This window comes from Drosophila santomea, chromosome 3R (assembly GCF_016746245.2).
Source record: "Drosophila santomea strain STO CAGO 1482 chromosome 3R, Prin_Dsan_1.1, whole genome shotgun sequence".
Classification (NCBI taxonomy): domain Eukaryota; kingdom Metazoa; phylum Arthropoda; class Insecta; order Diptera; family Drosophilidae; genus Drosophila; species Drosophila santomea.
Window position 1 is genome coordinate 8,045,965 of NC_053019.2, and position 15,703 is coordinate 8,061,667.

The following is a 15,703-nucleotide window of genomic DNA, read 5'->3' on the forward strand; positions in this document are numbered from 1 at the left end:
AATTTGATTTGATTTATGATGCCTTCTGATTTCATGTGACATTTGTAATTATTCTTGTCGCGCCCCGAACTGCAGTCGCGATCAACGAAATCATCGCAGAGGCAATAGCAGACCAGAAGTGCACTGGAAGAAATTCCAGAGTCTGTTCGAAGCAATTGAGGTCCATGTGTATGTGGTAAGGAAAGTACCAAATTAGTCTACTTAACATTTTTTGTGATATATCCAACAATCTGCATATTTTTGTAACGTGTCACTCCTATGTATTTCTTTCAGTGCAAGAACTGACTGTTCGAAGGAACAACATCATCGTCTTCATCATCATTGACAATCGGTGCCGCTGTTCCCGCTGGTGGCACTACCTTGGTTGTTCCTGTGGTCTCCACCTCCTCCACCTTGGGCCATTGGCAATGATCAACGATGTCGACAGTGACAGCGACGAGGAGCAAGCGACAATCCTGAGCTGCATACGAAACTAGCTGCGCCTGATGAATACGTACAGGAGGCTTATATACGTGTTGAAGAGGGTGTTGGAGTAATGTAATGCCCAGGATGCCATAATATTTACTTATCAAGGCGCTACACTGTCGAAATAAGTCATTCCGAGTGAGTTATGGCGAGTTCAAGGTGGAATTTTCAATTGGTTCTCGTCGTTAGCTAAACGCAGTGAGAAGCGCAGAGAAAGGCGCAGCTTTCTGGTTCTTTAAGATGTTCTCTAATGAAAATAATTGATTGCGTTCTAAAAACAACTAAGCATATATTAAATCTTCAATATGCTTTCTCTAAACTAGTATTTAACAAACAGATACTTCTTAGAAGTGAAACCCAAACTTTCCAGCATCAAATACCTTCATAAGGGCATATTTCATTCGCTCTTAAGCCATTCCACTTTATAATCGTCATCCTGGTGTGGTTTATTATTTGTTCTATGCCACAGAGCCATCATATACTATGTCATATACTATATAAAGCCACAGTATATACACCCATATATGTATGCTTGTAGTTCGTCAGCTCGGTTACCGCGTCTATGTCTGTGGGGAATAAATCAACACGCTGTGTGGCTTCGTCAACGATCCATCTTGGCCCGGCAACTTGGCTCTCGACTCTTGACTCTTGACTCTCGTCTCGACTCTCGACTACAGATTCTCGACTTACCTGTGCGAGTCGCCTGTTTGAGGGGTCTAAGTTTGGCCTGCTGCCGTCGATCAAAATCAGGGGCCGCACCGCCGCCTGTTGATCGGAAACTCTCGCCTACGATCGAGTGACAATCGACGGTGCGCCGGGCAAACAAAAACAAAGCCAGATCAAATTTAAAGGTAGGTTGGCCAGCCAACCTCCTCAATGGAGATCAATGGGCTGCCTCCCCCGCTTCGATTATCGCGCACCGATCGCCGAAATCGATCAGTTAGGCATAAGGCGCGCGCCTTCTCCTTGGATAATAAGCTGAATAGGCGTATGACAATAAGCTATGTAATTATATGGCATATCATATCGGTCCGGTCGGCAATGAGAGAGCGCAACTGGAGCGGATTACCGAGATTACCGAGAAGTGCGTGGGCAGCCAGTTGGAGCCCTAGAGATGGCCACAATGCAGGGAAATCCGAGTCACAATTCCCCACTGGGTGACTGGGCTGGAGATGGCAGATCGAAATGATACCAGTCACGACCACTTGAGCGCAATTTCATAAAAAAAAAGGGAAGGTTCCAAAACAATCGTTCCTTTAGTTATTTGTAAATTAAAGATACGTTTATATTGCTATGTTTGTAAGCTTGCCTAATTTAAAAAATTCTAAGAAGTGCTATTAATTCCGAGGTACAAATTCTGCGACACTGAACCACTTTCTTTGGTTTTCTATTTATGATTCACGATGCCATCGCGCAACTGCACTATAATTGCGGTTGACAAATTGCAGTCAGCGTGAGACGGATTAAGCTGGAAGTATCTGCGTACCTGCGGCCATATCAAAACCCTGTTCCACAGGCGGCTGTTCTGCTGCTGTCTTTTAATTAGCATGTCATGTGCACTTGAGCTGTCTCCTGCCACGCCCCCTTTTTTTTCGGAGCAGGCAAACGGGCAGGGGAGGGGGAAGTGCATTTCGCCGGATGACTGGCACTAAATTCAATTTACTTTTTAAATATACATACTCGTATATACGCCACTCAGGGCCGCTCCTGCGATGATTGGCGTTTTTGTTTTGTGGATTGGAGGCTACGCGGAATCGGGCTAATATCGATGACTTGGCCATTGAGTGGCTGCCTGGATGCTGGCGTATCTTACCCACCGACCAACAGACCAACTGACTGACTGTCTGACTGACAGGGGATATTTATTAGCCAACTACTCAAACAGCGCCACTTGAGTTGGTCTCCTTTCTCGTGTTTTTATTTGCTGTTGCCTGTTTTAATAAGCGGTTGCCTTCTGGTTTCCATCTCCTGGCGCATTTTTCAATTAGCCCATGGCTTCGCCAAGGGTTTCTCTTTTGGTTTTTGGCGAGCACCTCGGGCCCTGCACTTTAATTAATCGCCGTGTCTAACAAAATATGACAAGAGCCATAAATTAAAGAGCAGCTCTCCCCTGACCACCCATTTCTCGCTGATCCGGGGACACAGTCTCCCCACCTGGGCAGCAGCTTCCCAGCTCCCAGTTCCCAGTTTAGGCCGAAACCGCAGGTGTGCGCCTGGAAAATTTGCGTGTGCGGACAGCTAAACTGCTACCGCGCTTAGTTAAAGCCCGTTCCATGGGGCATATAAATGAGAGATGTTTAACTAAGAGACACACACAGGCTTCGCATAAAATGAACACAAATTATGGGAAAACAAATGCTGGAAAGAAATCAGAGAGTGGCTGGCATGCAATGGCGGCAATGGGAGCGTGGGCCCAGATGAGTCCGCTGATTTGGGCCCAGTTAGTTAGGTGTTGGGCCAACAAATGCCAAAGGAGGGGCAAACTAACTAACAGAGAATATGCTTAAATCAAGTGGAGCATAATTGAATTAGTGAGACTATTCCTATTGACAAGCTTAGTATTAGAGAATAAGTTTTAGAGAAATAGTTTAAGTTCTTTTTTCTTTTACAAGATCATCATCGCAAGGCACACAAATAAGATAACAACTCTCACATTCCAAGTTACGAAATCCAAAATCTTAACTACCAGAGGAAGGACCTTACATAATACAATTATATAATATAGCCATAAATTCGTTCGCAGTCGTATATAAATTAAAACCGTGCAAAACAAAAGGGTTACGCTCCGCTCTTTTGTGGGCCAAAAACCGAGTGGTAATGGCCATGGCCATGGCACAAAGGATGGGAAATGGATTCGGGAACGGGATTTGGCTGAGGGCGCCACATAAGCCACAGTCGAGCTGCATAACTCAAGGCGTCTGTGACATTTTTATGGCATCAAATATATATTTTATTCGCCGGTTGCCCAAAAAGCATTGGCGTAGTGTGAAGGGGCTAGTCAAACAGAAATATAAAATATAACATTAATACAGTATATAGAAAAATGAGAATATGAAGCACTATTCGATACTTTTATTGAGTAACAAGCCCCCTTCTTGATTCCCAACGCCTCTGACAGTAATATATACATTTATTTCCCGTCGCTTTTGGGCATTTTACATTCCGTTTGGGCCCATTCCCCTTGGCCAAATCCCCTTCTCCCCTTAACCTCAAATGCAATTAAAACAAAGAGAGAAAAGGGGCCCATTAATCCTTTTTACACAATATCCTGTACGTATGACCGCCAATTGGATGGCGGGGGTGTTTGACTTTTAGGGGAGTGGGGGTGTTGGGGGGTGTACCGAGGAAAATGGGGGCTTCTCGTTGCGGCCATTTTCTTTTGCCAGCTGCCATTTTTATGCTCGTTTTGTGAGCCTTTTTTATTGTCTGCTCTTTTGGTTTCCTTTTATTTTTTGTTGTATTTTTTTGTTTGCTACTCTTTGGCATTAAAAATGTTTTATGTTGTGTGCGATTTGAGCAACCTACTTTGCACATGCTCAGGGGCGTGCGACGGTTAAGGGGGGGGCACCAGAGATCTCATCGGTGGCGCTTTATTTTGTTATATGTATATTCTCTAGTATATGTACACTCGACAAGGATGTGCGCTCGTTTGTTTGCGTAGAAAGGCTTAATTTGTACAGGACTCGGCGCACACACACACATGCGCGCCTTTAACGACTCCCAAATCGCATTTGTGTGTGCGACTTTTGTCTTGGCTTTAACTGTTTTTATGGCGCATTGCGACTTTTATGGCCTTGTCTTCCGATGTACTGCCCAAAGTGGAGTACATCGGTTGTCAAATGAGCGATGTACTTTATAACTGACTCAGAGAAAAAAACATTGTAAAGAAGAGTAATGTGTGAATATTTTGGAACACTTTAATAACTTGAAGTCCTAAAGAAACTTAAGACGTGACACCTAACATCTAACTTTAAAATATAATTTTAAAGAAAATACAGACTGTAACTGATTTCAGAAAGAGGGCAGTGCATTTAAGTGTCCATGCGACGATGTTATTTACGCTGTCTTGTTTTGGCTCTGCCTATTCTAATGTGTGTTGCCCCCAGCCCAGGCCACGCCCCCAAAGGGGGAGCCCTCAGACCCCCGAAGGACGAAAAAAAAGCACACGAAAAGCATAAAGGATAATAATAAAACGGAGCCTTATCGCTGATGCCGATGCTGCTTTGCTTTGCCTTACTTTGCTTTGCTTTGCTTTGCTTTGCTTTGCTCCTGATGATGGCGATGTTGAATGCCGCTCGCTGTTATAATAAAACAAATGGCAGCCCCATTTAATTGCTGGCCATAAATGTGCTTGGTCCTGCGTAGAGGGCATGTTGTATCCTTTTCGAGGATACCACCGTCACCGTCACCGCAAGGAAGGCGAATATGTGTGTGTGTGTGAGTGTGGTGCGTGTATTACTTTTTATTATTATTAGTATTTAAATTTATTTGTTACTTTATGGCGTGCACGCTGATAAATCTGAGCAAGCTCGTTGGCCCTTTTAATGGCCAGCCATAAAAGGTAAGCCCAGAAGAGCGGGCCAAATTATAGAATCAAAGCAAGTTAAAAGTCCATTTAGTATCGCCGATATGACATAATTGAGTGGACGCTATCTGTAACCACCAAAAACTTAACAACCCAAAACCCTCCTATGGAGAAACCCCTACAAATGCCAGCATATGTACCAGCCATTTGAGGCGATGTCCTGTGCCTTTTGTTTTCATTCGACAATGCAATTAATGCAATTGCACAATTGTTTTCTGGGGCACTTACAAGCGAAGTTCTCGCCAAGGGAAAACTTTGTGCACTCACAATTGGCACATTTGGTTTTATTACCCAATTGAGCAGCTAATTTGCGGGGAGTCGACTTCAACCCGGCCAAACAAGTCAATTTGCGGTGTATCTCGCCGAAACCCTCCTCTCCAACCCCTCCATCGAAGGATACACTCACATATCTAATGGGCAGGACTGTCGTGGCTCATTAATGCCTGTCTGCAGCATTTGTTATGATATTTGTATTTGTATACTCTCGCATATATTCATTTTCGTGTGCTGCCGTAATTTCAATTTGATTTGTGCGATGATTAATTCATGCTGGGCATAGGCCACACCTACCATCCATCCTGGCCTGGTAGTTCCCATTCGGATGCCCATTCCCATTCCCAATCCCATTCCATTTCCCCAATCTGTGCGATGATAAATGAACCTCATTTTTCCCCCCCGATCTCCGATCTCGGTGTGTTTGTATTGATGCTTATCCGCGACATTCCTGCCGCCCAAAGTGTCACTGTTGTCGATCATTTTTATGTTGTGTGCCTTCGCAGTTTGATTGACAAGCCGGAGTTCGGAGTCTCGAGTCCCGAGTTCATTTTACATGCAGCGATCATCTCGGAACTCGCTGGTTTTTACTTGTCTGCCTTTTATGATCGCTCGTCGGGGCCAGGGAGTTTACCATAAAATGCCCATTAATCATTTGATAGAGCCGCGTAATGAACTCCAACTCGAACTCGAACTTCAGCAGGGCAGTTTGCCAAATACAAAGTTTTCCATGTTTCTCCTCTCTATTTTTTTTTGGTTTTTTGTTGCACTTTGTCTGGCTTTGGCACCTAATCCTGGCGCACAACTATGCCGTTTGCATTGTTTCACGCACAATGGACACAAAGGACATGTTTGCACTGATTATCAGATTAGGCCATTGTACGTACAAATTGATATTGTCATGTTTCAAGTGCCAGTTTGCCTGGCCAGTCTCTCTCCCCGTCTCTCCTCCTCTCTCCTCTTCAGCCGGAGGCAGTGCAGAACTCATTGAATGCTGTCGCCAGTGCCGATTAAGAGATTTTTATTTTCGCACTCGCCACTCTGCCAACCAGGCCAAAACAATGGCCCAGTCGCTTCGGCCAGATTTGCAATATTTAGGCTCGGCTTCCTCTTGTTTTCTGGTTTCGTTTTGACGAAACAATCGCCACACAATGAGCCATGAGTGGTTTTAGCGCTGCGGTCCTCCTCGTTTTGGTCTAGTTTCTGGCCCAGAACCGATCATTAGCATAAAGCCACAACGGCGACGGCAATTCTCGATTCCAATTCCCATGTCTGTGCTGGGCGTTGGCCGAGGCAAGACGAGACGAAAACGGGCAAGGATTAGGCGAAAATGTGCACATCATCCTTGCCGGGGATCCTTTGAGGTTGATCTCCGTATCGGACAAGTAATCGCAATCGCAATCTTGGCCCGGAAAATCGCTCCAGGTCGTATCAGATTTCGCTGGAAATCATTTGGCAGGATTTCCCTATCAAGGCAGCTGAATCGATCGGTGGATTTGGGAAGGTGTTGGCGGCTCCTATTGCTATGATCTTCAGATTTCAAGTCGAGCCAACTTGTCTACGAGTGCAGATGGTTGCTGTGAGATATGCTAATCTCTTGGCACTCTCAAAAGGGGGTTTCCAGAATCTTGGATGCATTGTGATAAGTGTTTTTGGCACTTGGCCATCTTGATTAAGGGAAATGCCTCGGAAATGTGTTTCTTGGTATTGATATTAACCTACGCTTGGTGAACTTTATAAACAAAATGTATACTGTTCAGTCGAATTCCTAGTTAAACATCACAAGTACTGAAACGGTGATCTGCAAGTATGATATTAGTAAAGTAATCGGTAATTCGTTTTAGTAATTACTTTCTTTTTTATTTCTTGGCTAAGACAGGTCGGAAATTTTTGAAACAATTTCTAGACTGCCGACATATTCGTCATTTTTGAAAACGGTGGCCACGGCCTTCATAAATCCTCGCGGCATTATAACCGGCCAATTGTCGGCTTTGAGGACCACATCCTTCAAGTAGTATTTTCCCTTGGGCAGTGGACACGGGTGGGTATGAACGGGAAAGTCCGTGTTTACTCCAAACTTTATACTCGGCTCAAAGTACGGCCAATAGGCCTTAAATGCCTTGCAGACGGATTGTTTGGGAGCGGTGAAGAGAAGCTGCTTGTACTCGCCGTCGCCCATGGAATCGATGAAAGTTTCACCGAATATTGAAAATGATTCATCCAGATCCTCCTTCACCTCGAAAGTGCCATTTGCCACGCGTTCTCGCCCCAAGAACCGAATTTGGCTTACATCTAATGGCATTTTGGTGCCATTCGTGGAAATCGATACGAAACGCGCTTCATAGGTTTTCGGAAGCAATGCCTAAAAATTAAATTTCAAATAGTTTGGAAAATGCTATAGGTTTTAATTTCTTACGTATGCCTTGCTAACTAGCATTATTAGTACAGAAAACAGAATCTCCTTCATTGTTTTACTGGTTTGTCATAGAATTTGTTTTGGATATTTATAGGGCCAAGCTATCATTAAATCGTACATTGTAAATCGCCGTACAATGTAAATCAAATAGCATGACACTACATGCAATGTAATTCTGTGTTGTAACTTGTACCTTGCTTGTGATATATGATAATAAGCTGTGCTAACACGTTCTTTAGTATACTGCTTTCATAGAAGTTATTTAACTCATCAATATAGTTTTTTTCTTTATTTATAGTGGTTACAAAATATGGTTTTTAGTATGTGAGCTATGTGGAGAGTTTGCCCCCTTCAGAATCGAAAATTATAAAAATAGTGATTGGGATAGTTAGCTATGTTTATTGGTAGTACAAAACGTCTTCATTTTAGCTCTGCCACCTTTTTTTTGCGAAGTAAGGGCGAAAAACCCGATTGAAAATGTGTGGCGCACTTGCAATCAAAGAACTTCGAGGCACCTTCGCTACATGATCTCATATGTAGCAACCCATCCCATTTAGTACCAACCCATTTAGTACCAATCCGAGCCGAAAGTGCCTTTCACAGCCCTTTGTTCGGGAGATGAGCTCCTAGGCGCCGGGTCATAACTCTTAGCGGCTGTTGCAGCTATTTGTTCGCCTCGAACGTCGATACTATATGCTGTATGCTGTATGCTGTATGGTACATGGGCAATAAAAATATTGGCCTGCCTTCGCCGGCAGGACAAAGGAATTGCACCATAAAATGCATGCACAATTTCCACACAGCAGCCGAGGAGCAGCAGAATCGGGGAACGGATGAGAAAACAAAGCCCTCCAGATCCCCGGTTCCCTTTGTCTCGCAGGTGAAATCCCACCGAAACTAGTGCAACACTTTTGGCTTATAGACAAAGCCAAGTGCAGACTGCAAGACCTGTGCAGGAGAAGGATGAGGAGAAGGGGAAGTTGGCCAGGACGCAGAAGAGATGGTCGGGCGGTCGGGTCTTCACCATTGTCTTCGCAGAAGTCGTTAGTGTGACAGGTTGGATTTGTTTTGTGTACGGTGCCTAAGTCTGTCATCATCATCAGCATAAGACTTGTCTGGCGCCAGCATTAGGGACAATATTTTCGACTAAATATTTCGTCACAGGCTCAGGTAAATTCCGAGTGCCAAGGTAGAACATAAACCATACTCGTATACCCTGTTTGGTTGAAGGAACACGAGGGCGTAGGCCAGGGAAAATCGGACATCTCTGCGGGCGCCTATTTTGGTCGATTTCTATTTGGCCTGCTGCAGTTGCCGTTGCATTGATGATTTATGCGTCGGCATTACAGGTGCACGGAGCTACAGGTAGGCCAACCCAAAAATATGTTATTAAATCAAAATCCAATAGGCACCACTTTACGTCTTCCCTATTTGCATTGGCATTATCCTGCGCATTGATTGAAAAATCAATCAAATGGTAAAGCCTACATAGAACTTTTTTTTTCCTATAACAAATAAAGTTTAATAGGCTGAGCCAGCTTTTTTTTGACCTGCGAAAGATGCAGATGCAGAGGTGCACATGAGCTGCGTGTGGTGGCATGTGCCCCGAATCGAAGCTGCAACATATTGGCACACTTGAACTTACTCTGCGTGCCGGGGCACGTGCTCCGTGGCCCACTTGAACCGGAGAAACTCACTCGAGGACTGCATCCCGCTCCTTGGGCTCTGATTCAGCTACTGTTCCTGAACGAACTGCTGCCGGGTGGCAAAGTTCGCTGGCAACAATCAGGGGGTTTTTTAGTGCCGGCAAAGTCGCACGCTCTCTATTGGAATTTTCACAATGAGCACACTTGAGATACTTTTCTACTTTTCTTTCTCCCCCTTTTCTTTTTTGTGTTTCTTGTGGTCGAGACATGCAGCAGAATAAGGGTAGCGGGCGGTGGGTTGTGAACTTTTCGGTTGGCGAACAATGGTTCAAGTGCTGCTTGCAAAACAAAAAGCGTTTTAAGTTTTAATTACGCCAGACACAAAAGGCCGGAGGAATGAACAGGAGTTGCCACGACACATGGTGGTCCTTTTTTTTCGTTGGTAGAAGGTGTGAGTGTAGGAAGTGTGCGGCTTAAGGATATTGCACTGCCTTGCTGGCTTACAGAGGCCATATCGCAGTGACAATCCATCGGTAACTTTCCTACCTCGCACCTTGCATAAGCCGTATCGGCTGTCAATTCTCCAAATATTTCTCAACTCGGTCCGAATCAATTGGGAGCCACCCCCTCCCCTTCCCCACACACACTATCCATCCCCTCGAATGTGTGCCATCAGCAACTATCTATCGAATACAGGCAGCCATAGCTTGTCAGTGATTAGATTTCCAAACGCGCTCTTAACAATGCCACCAGTAGCAACAATGAAAATCATAAGAAGCCCTTCAGCATGGATGACGTTTTGGATGACTAGATGTTACCCTGGGATCTGGGAATGTATTTAAGATACTTTTCAGATGTTTAGCCTAAAGATACATGGCATTTATAGGATGGGTAGGGGTAGGAACTTTAAGTTCGTAAAAATCAGATTTATTAAGGACTTTCTAAGAGTCAATACTTGGAAGGTCTACCTAATTCTCTTAAATGATATCAAAATATCACTAACACTGTATAGATATTTCATAAGTAGCACAGGCATTTGAAGCCATGTTTTTGATCACAATTAATACCAGAACTACTCATACGTGTAACCCCCACCTAATCCGCTAAGTAAGAGGTATATAAAATTGCTCAATTGCTCAACTGATTAGACTTTGTTTTCAATTTGTCTTTCAGCCGTTCATTCACAGTCAGCGAAGAAGGTGAAACCAAAAACAAAAAGCCAAGTTGAGACGACATGACAGGCGCGAAGACAGAGACAGCCACACGTTTTTAATCAAAATTGTACAGGAAATCAAAAATCAGTTTTCAAAAAATAAAAATCACAGTTTCTTATCGCGATGTTGATTTGTGGCTGCCGTTTGTTGTTCTTCTCGTCTCAACTTATTTTGTTATTGTTTCTTATTTCTTTCAGACTTTCTTGGTTTATTTTTTGTACCCCAATTGCTTGGGCCATCAGAAATTTTGGGTTGGCAGGGCCGTTTGTGGCATGTAATTTGAGGAAAGCAGCGCCGAAAGCAAACGCAGTAGCTATGAAATCAATTATGCGATAAAGATTTGACAGCACAACGCACTGGGCTGCGCTGCTGGCACTCGATAATTAATTTTAACGCTTTATCGCAATTGGAGGTGCGCCACATGGAGGGGGCCTCCATAACTTAAGGGGGCTTCAACTTTAAGGTGGGGATCGGGTGGATAGTAGCTGCCGAAAGATAGTAGCTGCCGATAGCCGTCCGATTTGATTGAAGTCTGTCCAAAAGTGGGGCCCCGCCTAATCTGTGACACAATTGGTAGAGAAGTTATGAGTGTGCCTATGAATTTATTACGGGTAAATACGTAGATTTTTGATGCGTTTGCTGGACGACGACGGGGCAGAGATGCTTTCCCAAGATATGCAAACGAACTCAATTATTTATTTTATCACAAATGATTTTGCTTATCAAATCTAGCAATCGCGTCATCTTTGTCCCTCCTCGCCGTTCGCCAGCCACAAAACCCCAAGACCACAATGACGAAGGGCAGCAGAAGACCTTTCTCAGACCCAAAGAATCCACTCCACTCGTCGTCTGGCCCTCTTGGGTTTTTCTTACAATTGCTTGGGTTCGGTCCTGATTGAGGCCGCCATTATTCAAGGAGCCCAGCCAAACTCCGCTCTCCGTTTCGGTGGCATCTTTTTGGCGCTATCTTTGCGTTGAAATCTCCACAGTTCATGTCAAATTTCTTGTGTTTTTATATATCATTCGACTGGCTGTGGCTTCCTTGTAAGTATGTAAATGCAGCCACGGCCAATGCACGGCTGCAGCTGCATTTTGCATGCCCCTCCACATCGAAGTCCTCGTATCCTAACCCCTGCGTGCCCCCCCTTCCAGCTTTGAGTGATTGTCAGGGGTTTATCTTTTGATGGGGCCTGGCTTCTGTTGCCAGAGATACAGTACATGTATCTGTATCTGCGGCGGAGGCTTGTTAATTAAGTTTCAAGCAGGTTTCGTCTGGGCGTTGCTCGAAAGTCAATTTTTAGCACCTATTGACATGCAAAGGACCCGCATGCCACACACTCAAACCATTCAACAAATTCAGAGGGCTTCCCACACAAACAGAGATAGTGATGGGAAAAAGATTTATTGTAACCATGGGTAATGTACAAAAAAAACATATGTTATAAAGCGAAAATTGTATTTTATGCATACTGTAAAAATTGATCGATATATTCCACAACCGTGCATTTAAACACCTTTAGTGGGTGGAGCACTACAGTGATAGGAAAATGCTGAAAAAATCAGGGAACTGCCGCCCAAATACTTCTCATCACTAGATACAGATACAAATGAAGACTGCAGTTTGGATTCGGGCACCAGGCAAGCAAATCAATCAATTCAACACGCAAAGTTGTTGCCGATAATTTCTCTATTTTGACTCGACCGAAGACGAGAACGAGGGGCAATAAATAATAACTCAATACAAATCCCAATTACAGGACGATTGCCACCCGCCTTGCCGGATTCGAGGAGCCAAGGACCAAGGAGCTAGAAACAAGGACGAGGGTAACACAGACCAACCCTCTGGCCAAAGCAAAGCAAAGCGAATCCTGGCCGCCTTCGATTGTCCTTTTTGCCACCCGTACATACATTTATCTGTGTGTGTTCCCTTCATTTGATTCGATCAGCGGGGTTTCGCCTCCATCAACCACAAAAACAACCAAGGCCAAGGACCGAGGGACCGATAGTCAGAGGCTTTCCCACTCCATCCATCTATCCATACATCCCCTCCAGTCGAGTCGATTTCGGGCTTATCCTGCAACCGGCACATAAATCGTCGGGCTGCTCCGGCTGCTCCTGCTGCTCCTGCTTCTCCTTTATTTAAATTTTCATTTAATTTGTTATTTGTTTACATGAAACACACCGATGTGCGACGACAGCGACGGAGGCGACATATGACAACATTCTCAGCCGGTCACAATTGCCATTGTCTGAGTACGACTCCAGCGGGGGCGGGGGTAGATCAGGAGGGGGGGTGAGAGTTTGGGTCAGGACAACGGCGTGGCAGTGGTCAACGTCATCTATTGTGACCACACACCTGGCCGGCGAGCAGAGGATGGGTCAGTCGTGGGCCACTGTTTGGCAACAGTTCCTAATTGCTCCATTCAAATGGTGACTCCTTTGTGGAGGAGGCAACGAAATTCTGGGGCGGCAACAGAAGTTTGGCAAATTAATTCCTCGGAGACCGAAAACAAATAGGTGGATGCATCCAGCAACTAGTTTTATTTTTCCAGGAAAATATCTTGGATCTCCATCGAGCTGTACTTTATTGATTACAAAAGTTAACATTGAACAATAAGTCCTTATGCAGAATACATATGTTGAAAAGGACTGAAACAAAATCGCTTAAGACCACTTAAAAACGGATACAAGAAGATCTCTGTAGCATAATAAGTTGTATTCTTTCCTAAATACTCAACAGCTATAAATTATGAACATACTGATTGAATAGTGTACAAAGTATCCAACTCAAAAACTCCAAGCCCCACTTTCTGGTGAAAACAATGATGTTTTTAGCCATTAAGCATTCTCGCAGCTCCACAGAGCAACAAACTATTTATGCAAATCAGCTGAGAAACCCCATTTTGTGGGCCCCACCCCGAAGCATTTAACGCAGTTTAAGCTCGTCCGAGCAAAGTAGTTCAGTTCAACGGAGGGCAGACCCATAGATGTATTCAAAAATCTTCCCAGCGATAAGCCACAGACCATAAATACGACATCCGAGCGGCGATCTTCGGCGAATTAGCAGCGCGGAGATCGGGCGGAGATCGGGACTGGGGTATCTGGACAGCATCTCTAACAAATTAAGTGGACAAGCATAAATCAAATGGCTGACGACGAATTTCGAATGAAAAATCAATAAGCAGAAAACTCTATTCGCTGCGAGGGAGTGGGGCTCCTAAATCAGAAACCGAATTCCGTATTGGATTGGATACGGACGGGGAATGGGATTCGTAGATCTGTGGCCAAGCTGCGAGCTGCGAGCTGCGTGTTTAACAACAAACAATTAAGATGGCGTCCAATCGATAAGGCCCAAAAAAAGCAGAGACAGAAAACGCAGCCAGAAACGGACCCAAATCGTCAGCAAAACAGTTAACAGAAGTCGTGGCCAATGGGGCTGATGAAACAAATGGGCCATAATGAAATAATTATGACTGCTCTTGGGCATCGAACATGGCCCATGATAGACCTGCCTCCCTACCTTCCCTTCCATCCGAAAACGCATTGAAACCAGCTCTGATTGAGGCTGAAAAACAATGCCAGGCACTTTATCGAATCCCAATCTAAACGTGGCGACTCGCTCGCTGCCAAAGGATATGGTTTGGATTTTTGCTTATCGACGGCTTGGCATCTGCCAACCTGATGCCAGTTGATGGACTTTGATTGCCGCTTTTGGCCATGCGTGATATTTATTTGTTAGTTGACACAAAACGCTGATTGCTGGGCCACAGCACAGTGGTTAAGATATGACAGAAATCGCACAAAAAAGTTCAGAGACACTGAACTGAAGTGCCATTGCAATGGTGCTTGTTTGTCTTTTGTTAAAACAACATTAATAGTACCTAGCAACACCTTTCCCGAGTGATTTGTACTGCTCATCGGGTTGTGATGAAATCCTATTCAGGCTGCAGTTCCAGTAAATAGGTTTCCCTTTCACCAAGGTGTGCTGCCCAGTTCATCCGTTTTGGCATGTGGCCTGTGCACAATTGAGTGGCCAAGATGAAAAATGAGTCCCGAACCGGGCCAGCGAGTGGAAACATTTTTAATTTCGCCAGCCATTGTGAGCTGCGGAAAAAATGAGCAGCAAAATTGTAAACATTTTTGCGCGCCAGCATCAAGATAAAACCAATCGGCCAACCGACCGACACAACTGGAGGAGCTAAAACCCAGGCAAAAACCAGGCGAGCCACAATGGATGCTCTCCAGAGGACTATTTGGACAGCGAGAAATTAGACACGTGATGGGCGGATGGTCCTCGGAAGGGAGATGGTGGCGACAAAACCCCGCTTGATAACCCACACAAAAACCACACAAAAAACGACTTCACTTTTTGTTTCCTCTTCTCTATTCGTTTGTGTGTGTGGTTTTTGGTCGAACTGAGATTCAGAGATCCAGAGATCCAGAGATCCAGAGACCCAGAGATTATAGTCAATCAGCTGCTCCTGTGGCTGATGTTTCAGCCGACTCGACCAGATCATTTGAATAGGTGCGAACCAGAAGCGATCGAAGCGATAAGATTCAGAAGCAGGAAGTTGAGGCCCCGAATTATGACTATGGGCATAGGGGTCCCACTTCCACTTCAATTCTGCGGCATCCAATTAAATTGAATTTCAAAACGATGCTACTGCGATAAATTAAGCAAACATTTTTCGGTCTATTTGGTTTCCTTTCTACTTGGGCATTATGATTTTGCGGCATAGTCCAGCCACAACACCCAACGAATCGAAGACAAACAAGCAGGCCGAGGCGTTCAGGGCAAACACAAGAATCGGAGTCGATTATCTAAGTTTGATAAGGCATGCGTATGCACTTGAAGAAATAAAGGGCCCTAGATCTTATATACAACTAAGAATATCACAGAGATTAGTTCTTAAAAGTTGGTTATTTTAAACGAGCGTTTTCATGTTTAAGGATATCCCAATTCCAATTCTTTGTGGGTCATATATACAGCATGCATAGATTGTTTCTTTCAGTGCATTCAACAGGACTACCTCTGCGGTTTCGACTCGCTTCACTTACTCTGGCCCCGTCCAAATGAATTTCTAACGTGCTCTACAATTCTATT

At 44.5% G+C, this 15,703-nt stretch overlaps 1 protein-coding gene across 1 annotated transcript; it reads right to left on the reverse strand.

The window, feature by feature from the left end:
* Positions 1–7,173: 7,173 nt before the first annotated feature.
* Positions 7,174–7,790, reverse strand: LOC120452245. The gene is made up of 2 exons (XM_039636372.1): positions 7,740–7,790; positions 7,174–7,685 (listed from the first exon to the last, which is right to left on the reverse strand). The coding sequence occupies exons 1-2, from the start codon at positions 7,788–7,790 to the stop codon at positions 7,194–7,196; spliced, it is 543 nt and encodes a 180-aa protein (XP_039492306.1). The 3' UTR covers positions 7,174–7,193.
* Positions 7,791–15,703: the final 7,913 nt, after the last annotated feature.